The sequence below is a fragment of the Lissotriton vulgaris genome, chromosome 10, assembly GCF_964263255.1.
Source record: "Lissotriton vulgaris chromosome 10, aLisVul1.2, whole genome shotgun sequence".
NCBI lineage: Eukaryota > Metazoa > Chordata > Amphibia > Caudata > Salamandridae > Lissotriton > Lissotriton vulgaris.
This window is the reverse complement of record NC_141698.1, coordinates 196,625,678-196,645,896: the sequence shown is the minus strand read 5'-3', so window position 1 is coordinate 196,645,896 and position 20,219 is coordinate 196,625,678. Positions and strand designations below refer to the sequence as shown.

The 20,219-nt window shown below is 46.6% G+C and overlaps 1 protein-coding gene across 1 annotated transcript in view; it reads right to left on the bottom strand.

Moving 5' to 3' along the window:
- SMG1 (SMG1 nonsense mediated mRNA decay associated PI3K related kinase) overlaps positions 1-20,219 on the bottom strand; it is a 1,828,328-nt gene that overhangs the window by 569,954 nt on the left and 1,238,155 nt on the right. Inside the window, exon 45 of the mRNA XM_086940872.1 lies at positions 18,064-18,282. Coding sequence (XP_086796998.1) covers positions 18,064-18,282 — 219 coding nt within the window. The remainder of the gene's footprint in view (positions 1-18,063; positions 18,283-20,219) is intronic.

The following is a 20,219-nucleotide window of genomic DNA, read 5'->3' as shown; positions in this document are numbered from 1 at the left end:
CAGAACTCCTTCTGCGCCGCTTAGGAGAGTAGGAACAACTCTGCGACACCGACCTCTTCTTTCTCGACGCTGAGTGTCGCTATTCCGGTGTCGAATGTCGACTCCGCGACTCCTGCGTCGAACGCCGCCTCCGCGATGTCGATATCTCCTTCCTCGACGCCGAACGCCGCCTCTGCGACATCGAACGTTCCAGCCTCGACGACGAGCGTCATTCCTCCTTGACGCCGACCGCTTTCTCGAGGTCCTCGACGCCGAGGATCCCCTCGACACCGACCGTCTTCTCGACGGCGACCGGCAGTGTCGCCTCGACGGCGAGCGCCGACGCCTGTCGCTCCTCCTTCGACGCCGATAGCTCGATGCTGACGTCGATGACTTCTACGTCGACGGTGGTCTCGACGTCGGCCTACCCAGGCCCTTCGACGTCGAATCTTCACGCCGTCTCGACCCGGAGCCCCGGGGAGATGGGGAACACACCGTCGTCATCCCTCTCGACGTCGTAGTCGATGCAATCGACGCCGACGGAGACCGGGACAGTTTGCTGGTCTTCCTGCCTCTGGGGAGCCCCCCAGAGGCCTCAGCAGAGGCAGAGGGAACCTTCCCAGCCTGCCCAGACCCACCTGCAGCCTGCAGACGTCTCTCCTCCAGGCCTTGAAGCCTAATCTTCAGCCTTTCCCTCGGGGTCATTGCTGAAAGATGCTGGCAGATGTCACATTCTTCAGGGACATGTGCTTCAGGGAGGCAGATAATGCAGATGTCGTGTGGATCAGTCTTGGATTTCTTCCTTCCACATGCTGGGCAGTTGTCGAAAAGAGCAGGAATTTTAGAGCCCTAAAAAGCCTGAACAAACACACAGGAGTGAAGGGAAACACCAAGATATATAAACTGAAAACACTTTTATCCAAAAATTGAACAAAAATCCAATAAACCCTTGAAAAAAGGGAAAGCTCAATGCCAGGGTCCTGTTAGCAGGAGCCGGAAAAAAGAACTGAAAGTAAAAGAGACCTGCTGTGCATTCTGGAATACTGGGAGAAGTTCTGGAAAGTTCTCTTAAAGGTACAGTATCCTATTTAAGCCACATAATGGCAGCCTATGGGGCTTGTCTGTCCATACCTTTCTCTCTATCATTCCAGGGTCTTTTACTGGTAGAGGCAAGTTTCTCTATGGAAGAAACTGGGCAGGCTGTGTTGTGTGTGTTTTTTTTGGTGGAATTTCTAGTTGAAGTACTGGACAGTGTAGCCTGTGGATATAGGCTGCATTATTTGTTTTTAAATTCTCTCTTAAGTGTCTTTGCAGGTCTGCATTTTTTGACAACTTAAGAGATTATTTATGATTGCCGGAGTCCTCGCACATGGGCGGGACTATTCACTAGATTATGACTATACACAGAGATCCCCTACTACAGAACGTGTCTATCTGATAGAGACATCTAGCCGCAGATTCCTTAACTTTGAACAGATACCCAAGCAATACCATCCCCTGAGGAGGGACTGCGGTAAGGTTTAGACCAGAAAATCATGCAAAACAGAGCGGCCAAACAGGCCATCTCTGCGAACCTAGGAATCCAAGCAATAGTTTCTGGCAAACTTGTGTAGCGATGCCCTTATGGCTGATTGACAGATAGCAGAAACGGGGACCGCACGGTGAAGAGAGGTGGTGGCCGCTTTTGCCCTGGTGGAATGAAGCCTAAGCCGTTAAGGGGGGTCTTTCTTCGCTAAGGCACAGCAAATTTGGATACAGAGTATAACCCAGCTGGATGTAGTCCTCTTTTGGGCAGAACTACCTTTCTTTACACCAACAAACCCGGAACTCTTTGGTTCGATCGAGATAGAGCGATAATGCTCTTTTTGGGTCCAGACGATGGAGACGCTCCTCTTCCTTGGAAGGGTGCAGTGGTGCATGGAAGGAAGGAAGAGTGTCCGACGTCCCATGTGAAAGGGTGTCACCACCTTAGGGAGAAAAGATGCCTTTGTGCGGTGCACCAATTTATACGGGAAGACTGTCAGGTAAGGAGGCTGTGGTGACAGTGCCTGCAGTTCGCCTACCCTTCTGGCAGATATTTTCGCCACTAAGAAGGGTGTTTTGATGGTGAGCAGCCGTAGAGGGCAGTAGTGTATGGGCTCAAACTGTGCGCACATCGGAAAGGTGAGAACCAGAGGTGATTTGAAAAGAGAAGGCTGATCAGGCGGAAAGGCGTACAGGAGGCTGACATTGCGCGTTCTCTTCGGAGGTGAACAGATTTAACCAAGGCTCTCCCCACCACTGAAAGAGACCCTTGTGTCGCCTCCGAATGGAGAGGCCACTCGTTATCCACAAGGCACCTTCGGCTGAGCTCTTCCACCCTTGTATTCAGAGAACCGGCCAGGCGTTGCATCACCAGGGAAATGCCCCGTACTATAGTGTTGTCCCTGAACACCTGCACAAGCCTTCCCTTTATCGACGCCAAAAAGGCTTTCAGTGCTAGTCTGATTGCCTGAAGCTCCAACAGATTGAAAAGGAGCTAGGCTTATGCCGGAGACCAGAGTTCTTTGATCTCCACCTCCCCCAGATGGCCATCCCATCGCAGAAGGGACGCATCCGTCACTACTGTGAAATATGGATGGGGAGGCAGAAGGGTATGTAGAGCTAGAGGCACTCGCATGTTTTTAAACCACATGATGACCTTTGACTACTATCATTTTAATTGACTTTTGGTGTTTTATTTTACCCTAGCCTGAATGTATGACATTTTTCCATGCAAGATTTATTTTGCGTAATCTCTTTGCAGTTTTAAAGTGAGAGCTGTCACAGTAGAACAGCCTTGCCAGGAACAGAACATGTGGGATGTGCATTTGAAAGCATGAGAGAGATATGTGGAATGTACTTCTTGGTCTCAGAGTGCAGTTTTATAAGCAGTGGTGCACAAATGTGCATTGTTTTGTACATTGGGAAGCATTATGAAGTTCTTACTAATGGCTTTGACATGCCCTCATGTCATCTTGAATTCTGACTCGGTCTTGCTTGAGCTTTCTGCGAGCACAGGCAGGCCCTCAGATTACTCAAGTTGTTTAGGTTATTCACTTTTAAGGTTGCTTGTTATTGTTGAATGTACTGCCGGAGACTTTCGTAAGCTTTGTTAAGATAAAGGCTGATACATGTGAGAATGTAGAAGGAACGTGAGAAATCCTTTCCCTTCAGAATGCTTGCATGGAAAGTGGCCAATTCCAGTAAGTTTCCTTTGTACAGAGGGAAGGTCTCAGAACCTTCAAGTGTGTTCAAACCAGGGGCTTGTTGACTTAAAGACAGGGATTTCTAGCCTGAACGGTGGACGTGTCATCAAGGCAGGCATCTGACTGCTGAGCCTCTTGACCCTACTGTGAATCCCCCGGTCTGGAGTTGACCAGGATGAAGATTGCACCAGGTTAAGTGTTAGATTAACCTTCGTGTCCGACAGCCGCTGCATACTGACAATGCCAAAGAGGCTTGGCTGGTGACCCAATATAGGATTTACCAATGGTGCGATAAGTCCAGTCAGATGCTCCATAGACTATGTCAGGCCCGGATGTCCCCGACACCAGTTCCCCTCCTGAAGTCCCCAGATGGTAGTATGTGCACCTCCCCAAGGCTGTGGTCCAGGCGTTCGCCAGTTTCTATGCAGCTCTACATGACTAGCATGAGGTGATAGCTGCGCCCCTGATAGATGCCTATTTCACAGGCATTCCCCCTCGCCGTTTACCTGATGATGTACAAGACGGACTAGAAAAACCGTTCACCATGGTCGAGTTACAGGCGGTGTTGTCCAATATACATCCGGGCCAAGCCCCGGGCCCCAACGTGTTCCCCTGTGAGTTTCTGTGCCCGTATATGACGATCTTGGGCCCACACATGTTAGTGGCATTACATGAAGCCTTGGAGCAGCACATTTTGCCTCCTGACCGGCAGCACGCCGACATTGTGGCCCCCTGGACGATCTGGGCTCATATTGCCTCATCTCCCTGTTGAATTTCGAGCCCAAACTGTTGGGTAAGATCTTGGCTGATCGCCTCCGCACCTGCATTCCAGATCTGGTGCATCCAGATCAATCAGGGTTCATGCCACAGCGCTCACCCAGAAAACATCAGGCAGGTCCACAAAGCCATCGCAGAGGCCCCATGCTTAGGCCGCCCTGCGGCGCTCTTGCTGGCTGACATCGACAAGGCATTTGACTCCTTGAGCTGAATTTATCTTTTTAAACTCCTAGAAGCCAATAACCTATGGCCAAGGTTCCTGGCGTATGTGAATCTCTTGTATACAGGCCTCACTGCCTCGGTTCGTGCGGTCGGATGCTGCTCGGCCCCTTTCCGATCTGCAGGGGCACACGAAAGGGGTGCCCCCTGTTCACACTCCTATTCGCCTTAGCAATCAAGCCCTTGGCTGTATGGGTGTGCCTGGACTCTGTCCTCAGGGGTTTGGACTGGACACCGGAACACTCGGACAGGATTGCGATTTATGCCGACGTCCTGTTCTTCATGTCAGACCCTGGTCCTCCGGGACCCGTGTGCTCCAAATTCTTCGAATCTTTAGGGTGACCTCGGGTCTCTGTGCCAATCCGTCTAAATCTAAACTGTTCCCTATTCATGGCGACCAGAGAAGCCAGGCTTTGGCATCGCAACTGCTCATTTCGGACGCGGGACTCAAGTATCTGGGGATCTTCATAAAATGTTGTCCCAGCGATGCCTGGACACACAACATAGCTCCATTGCTCTCTACCATCCGAGACAACGATCTGGTCTCAACTGCCTCCATCGTTATATGGCAAGTATGCAATTTTTAAAATGGTGTCTCTGCCCCGCTTAGTCTCCCGGCTCCAGAACTACCCGCATCCTATCCCCCCCGTCGTGGTTCCTCCAAATCAATGCTCTCTTGAATAGATTCCTTTGGCAGGGAGGCGCGATTCGAGTGAAGCTCGCAACCTGCATACAGTCCACGTACTGTGGGGGTATTGCAGTGGCAGATGTCCTTGCGTACTATTGGGCCTCGCATCTCCTGGTGGTCAACGAGTGGGGGTAAAGCTCCCAGGCAGATCCGGCCTACGCTGTGTAGCGGTCGGCCATGGAGGGAACTCCCCTGCTTCAGCTCCTATACAGTAGCTTCCCCCTGGAAGCGCTACCTCCGGCCTGCCGAGTAATAACTCAGATATGGACGCGGGCGGTTAGGTCCATGGGTCGGTGAGGTACGCTGACAGGTGCCACTCCCCTCTGGCAGGGCCCATATCTCCGGCCTGTTGCATCACTGGTGGGGTTTCATAGATAGGACGATATTGGCATCTCTACACTTGGGGACGAAATGCAGGGGACCATCAAATCCATTCAAAAACTACAGGCGACCTTCATAAGGAAAATGCTACTTACCAGTATGCATCTGTTCTTGAGATGTAGAGCTGCAGAGATTCATACTTGTGCATAGAACGCCATCTGGTGTTGGGCATGGATGGTTGCATCTTCTTTTTGTATAGGAAGAAGTATTTTGTAGTCACGAGATAGGTGACTCCTCCCTTGCTTGGACGATAGTGTGCATGGGCATCGAACTCCATCCTCAGATTGTTTTTCAACAGGATGGGAAATGATTGCATTTGTAAGAACAGAAAAGATGTCCATGTGAATGTATCTAAGTAAGATAACATTGGAACAGATACAAATTCCGGGGAGGAGGGTGGGTGTATGAATCTCTGCAGCTATACATGCCAAGAACAGATGCATACTGGAAAATAGCATTTTCCGTTTAGGGCATATAAGCTGCAGAATTCATAATTGTGCATAGACTGTATAGCAGTGTCTCCCCTAGCGGTGGTTGCCTGTATCGGTTGCAGTGGTTTGAAAAAGTGTTTTAAGAACAGATTGGCCTACAGAAGCTTGTTGCTTGGCCTACACATCGACACAACAGTGTTTGGTGAAGGTGTGTGTAGTAGACCATGTTGCTGCCTTTCAAATGTCTTCTAGAGGAATGTTCCCTAAGAATGCCATGGAAGCCCCTAGTTTGTGTGTTGAATGTGCCCTAGGGGGATTGTTAATGTGCGTTTTGCCCTTTGGTAGCATATTTGAATGCATTTGAATATCCACCTGGCAATTCCAGCTTTGGAGATAGGTTTTCCTTTAGGAGGTGGAGAGAAAGATACAAACAGTTGGTTTGTCTTTCTAAAAGGTTTAGTTCTGTCAATGTAATAAAGTATAGCTCTTTTAACATCAAGTGTGTGAAGAACTCTCTCTGCTACGGAATATGGGTTTGGGAAAAAACAGGTAACTTTACAGATTGATTAAGATGAAAAGCAGAGACTACTTTGGGAAGGAATTTTGGATTTGTTCTCAGAACCACCTTGTTACGATGTATTTTTAAGAATGGTTCTTGTATGGCTAAAGCCTGGACCTCACTTACTCTTCTAAGAGAGATGATTAAGATAAGGAAAGCTTCTTTCCATGTAAGAAACTGTAACTCACATTTGTGTAAGGGTTCAAATGGGGGACCCATGAGTATAGTAAGAGCAATGTTTAGGTTCCACACTGGAGAGGGCAAGAATCTAGGTGGAATTATTCTTTTAAGGCCTTCCATAAAGGCTTTAATAGCGGGTACTCTAAACAATGGCAAATGTCTGTTTTGCAGGTATGCTGCAAGAGCAGCTAGATGTAATCTCATAGATGAATATGCACGATTACATCTCTGTAAATGTAGTAAATAGCAGATGTTTTGAATGGAAGCATCTAGCAGGCCAATGTTGTTGTTAGAGCAGTAAATGGCGAATTGTGTCTATTTGGCTGCACAGAAAGCTCTAGTAGTAGGACTCCTGGTCTTTAATAATGTTCATACAGTCTGGTGGGAGGTTAAGATAACCGAACTCTAGGGGGCCAGATCGCTAGATTTAGCTGTGCTGGATCTGGGTGCCTTCTCTCTCTCTCCATGGTTCTGTTTAAGTGGGTTTGGGGAGAGCAGATGTTTTTTGTGTCGAACTATTGAGAGTTCCAGAAGACTTGTGAACCATGGTTGCCGGCCCATGTTGGAGCAACTAGGATCATTTTGAAAAACTGTTGTTTGAGCTTGCGTACTACTAGTTGAATGGGTGGGAGTGGCGGAAAGGCGTACGCAAATTGCCTGACCAGTTCATCCATATTGCAACAGGTGTGGAAAACTGGCGGCGAAGGTTGGGCATTTTGCGTTTGCGTGTGTGGCAAATAGATCTATGTCTGGATGGCCCTCTATTTTGAATAATGGTTGAAGAACTTGAGGATGAAGTTCCCATTTGTGTATCTGCTGTGTCTGAAGACTTAGTAGATCCGCAATCTGATTGTGTACTATTGGAAGATGTTCTGCCAAAAGCTATATGTTTAGTGGAACGGCCCATCTCCATATGCTTTGCTCTAGTAGAGAAAGTTGCAAAGAATGTGTTTCTCTTTGTTTTTGTATATAATACATTGCTATCACATTGTCTGTGCGGACAAGGACAGTTTTGTTGATGAGATGTAGTTGGAATGATTTTAGTGCTAGACAAATTGCCAGTAATTCTAGGTGATTGATGTGGAACACTTTTTGTTGAGTGGTCTAGCTGCCCTGAATTGTGTGGTTTAGGAGATGGGCTCCCCAGCAGGTGAGTGATGGGTCTATTGTTAGCACTATTTGTAAAATTGGGTCTAGGAACGGCTGCTCTTTGGAAAGGTTTTGTGTGTTCCATCACTGCAGAGAGCGATGTGTGCGGCTGTCCACCAACACCAGATCTGAAAGCTGAACTGGAGCCTGGTTCCACTGACATGGTAAGCATTCCTGTAAAGGCCGCATCTGAAGTCTTGCATGAGGTACTATGAAAATGCAGGAGGCCATCATTCCTGAGGTGCATAAACACTCGAACTGGTAGGGAGTGTTGGGGTTGGAATTTTGTAATGAGGGTTTGCATACTGGCTATCCTGGCGGGATTGGGGTATGCAAGAGCCTTGGAAGTGTCTATTGTGGCCCCTAAATACTGATGTAGGTTGGAGGGCTGTAAATGGGACTTGGTGTGGTTTATTGTGAACCCCATGTCGTGGAGCAGCTGAATTGATTTGTAAGTGTGGTGAAGACACTGGCTGTGCGACCTGGCCTTTATGAACCAGTCGCCTAGGTATGGAAACACATGAATCTGTTGTCTGCACAAGTGTGCGGCTACTACTGCAAGACACTTTGTGAAGACCCTGGGGGTGCTGTGGTTACTCCGAATGGGAGATCCTTGAATTGATAGTCTTGGCTGTCCACTGTGAATCTTAGATATTTCCTGTGAGCAGGGTGTATAGGAATATGGAAGTAGGCATCCTTGAGATCTAAAGTGGCAAGAAGTCGCCCTGTTGAAGTAGTGGATGGAAGGATTTGTTGAAGAGTGATAATGTGAAAGTGATCTGACTATGTAGAAATTGAGAGGTCTGAGGTCCAGTATTGGTCTGAGAGTACAGTCCTTTTTGGGAGTTAGAAAGTACAGGGAGTAAACCCCTGTCCCTTGATGTTGTAGGGGAACCGGTTCTATTGCATGCTTTTGAAGCAGAGAGAGAACTTCCTGTTTGATGAGCGTTAGATGTTCAGTGGACATGGGACCCTGTTTGGGCGGTATGTTGGGGGAGTTGCTGTAAGTTCCAGGCAGGAACCATACTGGATCATTTGTCTCACCCACTTGTCTTCTGTAGTGATGGAGTTCCAGACAGGTAGGAACTGTGAGAGTCTTCCTCAAACCGTTGTGGAATGGTCTGGAGGGAGCGGAGGGAAGTTATTGTTTGGTAGTGGGGAGGAACGATTGTTGTTACCTCAGCCTCTCCCATTATTCCCCCTGTACCCACCTCTGAAATATCCCCTGTTGGGAGATGTGAGTGTGGGGCTTTTGTAGGAGGAGGAAGCAGTGGCTGCGCTGTTTTTTGATGCGCCCCTATCAAAAAAGCGACGAAAGGAGCCTTGTGTTGATGGAGACTGCAATGCTCCCATAGATTTGCAGTGTCCGTATCTGTTTCTTTTTTAGGTCTCGCCTAGTGAACGCAGCACATGCGCTGTTTCGCTTGGCAACCTCTACTTTTGTGGCTTTTGCTATGGAAGAGAGACAAACCATGTGCTCGCACGGACATCCGATGTGCACGCACATGGTGTCTCCTCTGCTTCACACGCTCCCACCGGCGCGCCCACATGGCGTCTCCTCTCTGGTTCCCACCGCGCGCTCACACGCGCATGGCACGCTTTCACTTTCCTTCCCCATCGGCTCCACAGAGACAGCTTGTTCTTTTTTGGGATCAATTTCACAGGGAAGCAACTAAATGAAAGAAGGAAAGAGGTTGTGAACCATTTCTTCAAGTCACGGTTTTCAGTATGTGAGTAGAAAGAGAGGGAATAATAGGAAGTGGGTGGAGCTGCCAGCACAGAAAAGAAGAGGACATTGTCCGTGTCTTTTCACTCTGGGCAGTAAGGAAGAGACAGAGTCCTATTCCTTCTCTGTGCGTCCCCGAACGTCCACGAAAGCAAGCTGAGCCTTATCTGAAGGGGATGTGCTCACGTTTGCCATTACTAATGGAGACAAGGGAAAAGTTGCGACCAGACTCCGGGGAGTAACAGGAATTCCGTGCGCCTCTCCTTGCAAGTAAGTGTGAGACCGGAGTGTCAAATGATCTTTTTAACGCTTGCCTGATAATATGTAGAGTCAATGAGTAAGAGAGACAGAGAGGTGTGTGTGTGTGGTGTGTGTGGTGTGTGTGGTGTGTGGTGTGTGGTGTGTGGTGTGTGGTGTGTGGGGTGTGGGGTGTGGGGTGTGTGTGTGTGTGTGTGCGCGTGCGTGTGTGTGTGTGTGTATGTTGAATTATTTACATTATTCAAATAATTCACTTGAGCAACTGCCTGCAGTCAGTGGGTGCCCCGGCCGTGTTACAGAACTTGCTGTAGCTCACTCACGTCTGCCAGGCTCCACACCACTGTGTGTTTCTGGCCCCCTTAATATCTTTCCGGTTTATTTCTCAAAAGATCCGCTGATAATTCAAAAGCTAGTTTCTGACAGTACTAGCAAAAGACGTTGTTGTATGTGAGAATACTGCGCCGCCTCAGTCAGCTTGTGAGAATAATAAATAGTGCGAGTCAGCAGAGACTCTGAAACTTTGCCAGCCGAGATACCTGCATCGGTCTGTAACTTCTTCATGTTGGGGACTCACACTTCCTTCCTGTTGGACCCGGTCCCACCTTGACAGAGAGAGGCCCTGGAATCCTGATTGATTCCGACAGGGAGGGGCCCTGCTCAGTAAGTAGGCAAAGGCTGGCAACCTCTTAATTTGTTTTTCTGCTGCCCACCTGCCAACACTAGGCACCAGTGAAAATGCAGAATGTTGTTGGGGCCTCACATCCTGTTTGGAATTGGGCCGGGCTCCACCTGGGACAGAGAGGCTCTGAAGTGATGTTCTAAGCAGCATCATATAATTGCGAAATTAGGGTCCGGGGGAGGGGCAGTAAAGGTGGGAAAATTAAAACAGAGGGCAGCTTGTCACTGAAAGAGCCTGCAGGATTTCAAACATCTGCACAAGGTCACAGGCTGGTCGGCCTATTAAAGAGGTAGCACGTGGAGCAGATGGTAATAGGGATTTTTTACAGTGTTAGTATTTATGTAGCATGTTCCATATGATAGACCTGAGTCACTTTTGAATTGTTGAGTACTTAGAAGCCCCTTCGTGTTTGTCCATTACATAAAGTTTATACTCACAGCGAGGTTTCTCTGCGCGCTTTGGGTGCATGGTTGATAGGGTGTTGGTAGTGGTACTTTGTATGTGCCATTAGGATCGATTGAGGAGCTTAACCAAAGGTCAGATGGTTTTTTATTCTTTATTAAGTAATAGTAGCAGCTGAGATCTGCTCTTGCGCCTCTCAGCCAGTAGGTCGGGTGGGCAGTTTTGATTTCTGCAGAACCCTTTAGTAATTTAAAAGTTAGAGGAACTTCTGGGATTTTCTAGTGATGAAATTATGTAATTTAGGGGCATTGTATAAGAAGGCTATTTCAGGCACAGCAAATGTAGGGGCACATGCTTGTCTTTGTTACATGTTCATGTACTTGTCATCTGGGACACATTGATGAGTTGTTTGTATTGCAAGGTTTCCATTTGTCTGACCTTGACTACAGAAGCTGGGTTTTTACCATGCATAATAATCGAAAATTCATAGAAAGGCACAAAAATACTAATTACTGCTTAGATTTACTTGCTAGAAAGTGTCACTCGTTAGGTAGTGAATGCTACTTATATGCACATTGAAACCACCAAAACGTCACCCATAAGCAAGCAGTCTGAAAACTTAGCAGCTATGCTGATCAAGGTGATATAAGGATTTAACACACTTACTGCAGTGTTTGATTGGTTTATTGTCTATCCAGCCACATGCTGCTTGCTACAGAGGAATAAGTGTCACTAGTACCTTTACCAATCTTTAATTTGCTTTTAGCATGTCATGCTCATGAGCATAAGTAAACTGGGCACTAGGTTAGTGCCCTTCCGTTTCTGGTGTTTGTCAGCAGATTTAAGATATTCTTTGAGTTTCTCGTTGCTCAAATGGTTGCAATCCCTGATATTTATGTATTTCCCTCATCTTCATTGATTTGTTTTGTTCGCGAGAAAGTGTCACTCATACTCGTTGAAATGTCACTCATAATTATACTGAAATTATGAAAATGTCACACATAGCAATCTGAAACCTTGGCAGCTATGTATTTCTGCAGTCCTGGGACACAGTTTTGAAAAGAAAAAGTAGGGGAACGGAATAGTTTTAATAAAAGAAGTAGGGACAGTCTGTGCCCTTCCAATCCTGTCCACTTCGACCACTGGCTATATGTTGGTCTCTCTCACCCATTTCTTCTATCCCCTGCATCCGCCCTCAGTGTTTCTTCTTTCCTCTGCAGTCCTTGTTCTTTCCCCCATCTACACCTTCCATGTTGGTTCCAGCACCATCGTCCTTTGAGAAGCTAACCCCCATCCATGCATGTCTTTCTTGTTGATCCACCCCACATTCACTTCAAAAAAAGCAAAACACTTGCAATGCTACTTAAATTTTTCTTTTATTTATTGATCCATTGTGGTAAATGAAAAAAAGTAAATGCTTGTGCTATTTTGTAGGTGCACACATGCATGGTGAGCGTGCCTACAAACTAACGCAGCCACCACATCATAGCACCTTTTTTTGGTTTGTTTCTTTAGCCATACTGCACAGCATCAGAGATGCTGTACGGCATGGCTAAAAATCCTTGACAAGACAAATGCCTTAAAGGTGCGATCTTTGGCTTTGCCAATGCTTGTTTCCCCCTCTGGTTCAATTTGCTCTTTTTGGCGTGTCCCCCAACCGCTACCTGGCACAGCTGCTGCAGGGATGCTCCTGGAACACATGTTTTTTTTTTGGTACTCATTTGCCTTCCCTTCGAAAAGGGCGATAACAACCACCTTGCATGACTTAAAGGCGTGATTTGTTATATTGGTGGCAGAGATGTCCCAAAAATACAGAGGGGCTTTCTTTTAACTCCATCTAGGTATATTCCAACCTGCAGGACCTTTATCGTAACTAGACTGGCCCCGGTCCAAGGAGTGTTCGTGGCATAATCATAGGACCCGGAAAAAAAAAGAAAAAAAAAAAAAGAAAACCCGTAATCATCTCAAATTGATTAAGAGGTCCCAGAAAGCCAAGTTACGCTTACTAGATGTTCTTTTAAGGTCAACTTTGGATGTTTCATATAAAGATGAAAGCCACCAAGAGTGTAATGGGGGTGTCTTTTCTACCCAGTGTATGCAAATTTGCCTTCTCGCCAATAAGATTGCATAGAAGAGAAATGATTTCGCCTTGCCTGTGATGTTATCTTCCAGCCCAAAGATGACAAGTGGGAGGGTTATTGACAAGTATGTATTTAAAATAGAGTTTAAAGTATTCTTCACTTCTTCCCAAAATCTTGCAACGTCAGGACAATCCAGAAACATGTGAACATCACAGGCCCCTACAAAGTTGCATTTGATACACTTTTTATCTGATAGAAATTTAGAGAGTTTCAACGGTGTTATGTATGCACGATGTGCTGAGAAGAGGTGATTTTGTCTTATCCATGAAGGCTTTATGATTTTATAAAGTAGCCCAAAGGAGTTTAGCCACCTCTCCTCACATGGAAGACCAGTCACTACTCCCCATAACTCATCTGGAAGGTGAAACTCCCCATCATTTTCCTCCAACAACTGCCAATACCATGTAGCTACATCTTTCCCTCCTGTTGATCTTTCTACCAGCCGTTGCTCCATTATGCTAATCTTTCCAATATGGGCATCTATGCGGCTCTGGGATCTCAACCAGCTCTCCAGTTGAATGTATTTGAATCTGGAAAGCCCGGGGCCAGCTAGATCATATAACTCATCCCAGGCTATTAGTGATCCCTTTAAGTAATTGGCCCCATCTTATAATACCAGCTTGTTCTATTATGATAGACAGGCTATCTCTCAAACATGATGGTAAACCGGGTGAGTCCCAGATTGGAGCGTAGTTGGAATAGTATGACAAACCAAGTTTTTTCCCTAATGTTGAGCCAAATTTTGGCCCATGATTGTACAATTTTAAATTTGATATTTTTAGAGAATTTCTGGCTTCCAAATTTAAACATGAAACCATCTACTGCAAGATTCGCCCCCATTAACATAGCCCTGTACATAGATTCAGTAGGAAGATTAGATGGCATTTTTAGAAGCATTCAAGAACACATGTTTTTACACGGTTCTTGCCGCCAACCTATGGCTTTTTGGTCTTCCCTTTGGCCATGAAATGGAGTTGGTCAACAGAACCCCAGAAGGAGGCATGGTTTCAATACTAGATTGGCTTATGGTGATGCAGTACATACTGAGCAGACTTTGTGCTGTGATGGTTTTCAGTTAAGGGAGTGTGGGTGTTTTTGACATGGTGCTGAAGGATAATTACTCGACTTTCCTTGCGCTATGAGTGGGTAGGTAAATAAAAAAAATTCTATGCATTCTGGAATTTGTGACATTGTTCTTGGTCGAACGGCTGATTTAAGATGGTAGTTTGCACTTCCTGTTTAAAATCAGAAATGCGCAACCATGCATGTCTGCGTAGTAAGAGACTGGTGTGACAGATCTAGATGCGGTGTCTGCTGCATCGAGGGCACATTTAATGGATGCATTTGTAATTAATTTGCCCTCCTGAACCAGATCATGGGCACTTGCCTTGTATTGGTCAGGCAAATGCTGAATTAGGTTCTCAAGCTCATCGTAGTGAGCCCTATCATACCTGGCAACAGTGCTTGTGATTTGCTATCCTCCAGTGATTAGCTTCGGAAGCAACTCGTTTGCCTGAAGCGTCTAGCAGTTTTGTCTGGAGGTGAAGCATCACCGGAGGTTTGAGAATTGGCACGTTTCCTTGCATTGGACACTACCAAAGAATCTAGAGGGAGTTGTCCTTTAATGTAGGTGGGGTCATTTGGGGCGGGTATATATTTTTTATCAATGAGGGGATTGAGAATTCTGGTCCCGACAGGATACTTGAAAAGGTCTGGTGCATTTTTAATGACACCTTTGAGCATGGGCAAAGTTTGCATTGTCCTTTGTGACTGGGCAAAAGTATCTACCAGGAAGTCTTCCTCCATAGGGTCTGAATGCATTTGTACGTTATGATATTGGGCAGCCCTATTAATAACCTGACTAAACCCTATGTTGTCATCTGGGGGAGATGAATCTGTTGGGTAGGCCTCTGGATCAGGAAGGTCTGGAGGATCTGCAGGATAATTGTAATTTGCCCATGTGTCGTTTGTTATAGTAGTGTCATCATCAGAATCATCTGGAGGGTCGATATGTCCACCCCTGTCCCCCAGGTCATCATCATCCGGTGGTGGTGGTGGTGAGGGTGGAGAAAGTCTAGGGGAGTGTATGAGAGACTTTTCAGGAGATAAAGGCTTAGTAGGAGGAACAGGAAAAGAGGGCGTTAGGGAGAGTGGGCGGTGTCAAATATCTTCTTATTTGTGGTAAGACTGACAATATGGCCTGTTTTAGGGTCCACATGCAATGTCTTTTGTTTCGGATCGATAGGATCTGGTTGAAACAGTTCTTCCTGGTTGGCGTCTCCTTTCAGTGCCGAAGTTACAACTGAACCCAATGGCAGAAAAAAACAATCTGAGGATGGAGTCGATGCCCATGCACACTATCGTCCAAGGAAGGAAGTCGCCTATCTCGCGACTACAAAGACTTCTTCCAAGACAACAACAAACTGCAATCATCCGAGCCCACCACCAGATGGCGATCTATGCAAAAGTTTGAATTCTGCAGCTCATATGCCTCAAACATAATATTCTTTAATAACTTCTATTGAGGTAATGCGTGTAAGGGTGAGGGAAAAAAGTAACTTATGTCACTGGCTCAGTATAGGAAACCCACCTCTCTATAAAGTGCTCCACAACGTAATACACTCTGCAGAGAGGTCGGGGAGACCCTTACTGGTTTACAGAGGCAAAAGTAGATAATACTAACACTCTATTTTGTGGTAGTGTGGGCGAGCAGTTAGGCTTATCAGAGGGTAGTGTTAAGCATTTGTTGTACACACCAAGGCAATAAATGATTACACACACTCCAGGAATTAAGGTGAGACTAAATTTGAAAAATAGTACTTCTTTTTATATAAATCTTTAGACCAAGAACTTCAGGTACAAGGTAAATACTTTCTGCAATACGATACATACCTGTAAAATGCAATAGTTACAGTTGTGCGCAATTACGCACCATATATTTCCTGTGGAAGGAAAAGGGCATATGGATAAAGCAATACAGTTAGTGTGGTTACCTTTTTGGAAATCAGAAGATTCGGTGCCAAGGTCCAAAGTGCCAAGGCCAAGTTCTCGGGAGCTTTCTGGGTTTCTAGGAAAACATGGCAAAAGGTTTCTCTGTAGCTGCCGCGTTACTTAGACAAGGACCAACCTGGAAAAGCAAAGGGGGACTTGCAGGCAAGTCCGAAGGCTCTCGAGGGAGAGTAGAGGTCACAAGGGCTCTGGGGCCTTGGAAGCACAGCTGGTTTGAAGATGCCTCAACTATGCAAGCTTGGTGCAGTGAAGATGTGCAGCTGGGGAAAGGCGTGCAAAGATGAGCCTCATGGGCAGGGGCTTGCACCTTGGAGCAACAATTCTGTAGTTGCTGGGTCACGGTTGAGGTGGGTCTCCAGAGTCCTGAAGTTCTTCCTCAGGTGCTGGCTCGCTGTAAAGCACGAGTCCGCCTTGACTTGGGTTTTCAAGATTTTTGCAGCAATGGGTCTGAAACCCTGGGTGTAGGTGCCTTCCAGGTCCGGTGGGTCCTGGGGCCTCAAGATTTGGTGTAGAGGCCAAGCTAACCCTTTAGAGCAAGTGTACCTTTGGATGGTACTCTGAGACAAAGATCAGGCTGGAGAGCTTAACAACGCTGGACCGGACTTTTCTGTTTTGTCGGTCTGCAGCAAGATAGTACCTCTATCTTGTGGGATTTCATTGGCGATTTGAGAAGTGGTCAGTGACCCTCCAGGGTTTGTGGAGGCCCCACAGCGATGAGCCGAGCTGGAGGGTGACGACTGTAGAGTTCTGTAGTGGCAGTCAGGAGTTTTGCGCCCCACCATGAGATCTGCAGTTCTCGGTCCAACAGCTTTTCTTTGTTCGTCGTCTTCTTCTTGTGTCCATGGAATCTAAGTTCATGGTCTGGTGATGCATCCTAAATACTGAATGTAGGGGTGTTTACAAGGGAGTGACAGGTAGCGGCCAATGGGGCCCTTTCCTGGGTATTCTGCACCCTCTTATGCCCACCTCCTGTGAGATGGGGACATACCCTAGCCCTGACTGGGGAAGTCCCACCATCTTCAAGATGCTGGGCAGTGAAAAATGTGCTTCAACTCGCCTCCAGCACCTGAGGGGGGCACACCTATTCTTTCTAAGTTTTCCCACCTGTCTTATGCAAAACCGGGATAAGGACTGGAGGAGGAGGCCTGCTCCTATCAGGAGAGGCTGAGATCGCGATTCAGAGGCGACAAGGCCTTTAAAGCTTCCTGCCACTGATGGCTCTTCCGGATCGGAGGAAGGTGCTAACAACTCCTCCCAGGAAAGGCTTTGTTCTCAACCTCGGAGCGCGCTGGCGCTCACCCTGAGGACATTACTCATTCTGGTGGTGACAGGACGGCTTAGACCAGTCAGTGTTCACACTAAGGGTTGGTAGGTTTTAGGGCACCACTCTAAGTGGTCCTCTGTGTGCAAGTATTAATAAATCAGTGAATGTTTATTAAGACAAGATGTTTGACACCTAAGTGAAGCCATCATGAAGGGGAGAACTCATAATGACGAGTGGCCAGCCCATGTACTCTCTATGGCTTCCCTCTTGACAGGAGGTATAGTGCACCCTGCCTTAGGGTTTAAGGCCTGCCATAGGAGTGTCTTATCTATATCCCATGCAGTGTCTGTGGGCATGGCACAGAGGGATGTGTGCAATGTCAACTCTTCGGTTTTGTATGCACCAATGCATGCAGTCTGCAATGGCAGTGTGCCTGGCCTTGGTAAGGGTACCCTAAGGTGGCACAATTCTTGCTGCTACCCTTGGGGTCCTGCTTCAGTGTCAATGCCCTAAGTACCAGGGGTACTATATACTAGGGCCTTACAAGGGGTCCTGAAGTTGTGCTTATTGGGAAACAAAATGTAGAGTTTCAGGAAAGAGCTTCTGGCACAGGGGACCTGGTTGATGGGAATCCTGTACACTTCCAGGCGAAATTACATAATTTTCCAAGCAAAAAAAGGGGGCTAACCAGGTCCAAAAAACACACTTCCCGACACTTAGTTGGTCCTTACATGGACCATTCTAAATTGGTCTTCACCATCCCTACCAATGACCTATAATGAGTGAAGAAAAAATACCAGATGCATTCTGCTGCCTAGGAGGAAAGTTCCTATAAGGAATTTGCCAAACCAAGTATGCATTAGACAAACAAGATACTTCGGAAACTAAGTGTTTAGCCCTGTAACTGAAAAAGTTTGCTCTAAGACAGATATTCTTATAGGTGCATTTACATAGATTGTGGTCTGCACAAATAGAACACTTGAATAAGTCATACCTTTATTTCAGCAACTCTGGAGGAAAAGAGGCTACGTGTGATGTCTCTTTCCATCTCTCTCTTACTTTGCTTATTCTCAGCCTGTTGTCCTCCTCCACCATACACAGCACCAGCAAATCCTGCTTCCCCTCCTGCTGTCCAGTCCACCAGAGGATCGTAAACAAAAGCCTCAAGTAATGTCAGGAGTGTTTCTCGTCCACGCCGCATTATGTGTAGGACCTATATCAACAAAGTTACGTAAAAAAAGCTAAAATGAATTAGCACTATCTAATTATTCTATTAGCAAAACATTTTTTTAATCTAATTGTATATTTACATTATGAAACCGAATATGAATGGCGAAAATACCACAAAGTGGAATTATAGGGTTAAAACAGCTTAAATATTTCAAAATGAGATTCAACTTTGTATAATGGAGATGTCAAACACGTACATAAATCGTTCAGTACGAAGGGAAGTCTTTATGCTCAATCACCAGAAGCATCTATGTTACTGAGGAAACAAGCATTTGCAATGCAATAGGTCTCGAATTTATAAGAGTTTAAGCTATTGGCATTGTAAATGACAATGCCTATGTTTGTTTTTTAAAACATGAATAAAAGGCATTGTCATTTACAATGTCAATAGCTTAAAGTCGCGTAAATGCAAGACCTATTGCATTGCAAATGATTTTAGTTTAAAACTGAGAGCGCTGCGCCGCTTCAAGGACACTGCGCTCTCCTTTATTTATTTTTTTACTTTTACACTGAGCCCGGTGTCCTTGAAGCGTGCACCGCGCTCACTATTAAAGTTGAAAAAATAATAATAAACAGAGGGCGGTGTCCCAGAAGTGAAAGCCACGCTCAACATGAAAGTTAAATATAAATAAACAGAGTGCAGTTTCCATAAAGCGGGCGCTGCACTCTGGATACAAATACAAAAAAGTAGCATCCGCCATTGTCCCCATTAGAGCCCATAAATAAAATATTGCTGACCCCATAGATAATGCAGACCGTGTAACATGCTAAGTAAAAGGTCCAGTCGTTATGGGGGGGTAACAAATTGCAACAAGGCGGTAATAGGGAGGGACTAACGTACAAGTTACTTACCTTCGGTAATGATGTATCTGGTAGAGTCGATTCTAGCCGCAGATTTCTTAACGTAGAATTATCCCCAGGCGGGAGACTGGATCAGGATACTTTTTGCCCAGCATCTCTGCGCCGGGAGGCGGCATCACGAGACTCCGTCCAGGCATCGTCCGCGTACGTGACGTCAGCGAGGTCACATAAGTCCGACCCCGGCACGCTTATGTCCTTTTTCTTGAGAGAACTTTTCTACGCCACAATGCGGAGCCATCAGACAAAACTGTGAGAGTATGGGAACAGTGTGCCAAAGAGCAGAAAAAATGGAGAAGAGAATGGTGATGAACAACACCATGAGGAGCAGTGTCAGACACTGCAGTATCCAAAGGTAGGGAAAAGAATAAAAGAGTAGAGCACAGTCCTGTGCAACCACCCTGCCAGAATGCAGACAGCCCCCCTCACCCCCGGAGACAGGGAACACATGTAAAATGGCATGACAACATGTAGCAGGGCTACACCCCCCACCAAGAACAACGAAGGGGAACCAGTTCCAAGACAAGCAAGAACGACAACCCTCCAAGGCAACAACAGCACAGAGTGCGACAACCCCCCCAAAGAACAAAGGCACCAACAGATGACCCTACCCCAAGGGATAGCCAAGGGGTCAGAACCTTGGCAACAAAAGGAGGGAGGGAAGGGAGAGAGAGAGAGAGGGCAAGCCCCCGATCCGGGAGCAACCAGAGCAGAGGGGCAACCAGAGCAGCTACAAACCCATCCTCCATTAGCCAAAGAGGAGCAAAGAAGCAGGATGAATCATCCTGTCAGAAAGAGCGAAAGAAAGCACTCAAAGAGAATACCACCACCCACCGGAGGCAAGAGCAGAAGACCAACTAAAGGTCCTCGCAGAACGGGGGGGGGGGGGAAGGGGGGAACGAGGGCCGTGAAGGAATCTGCAGCTAGAATCGTCTCTACCAGATACATCATTACCAAAGGTAAGTAACCCGTACATCTGTTAGAGACTACTAGCCGCAGATTCCTTAACGTAGAATAGATACCTTATCCATACTCACAGGGAAGGGGGGTCTACGAGAGGAC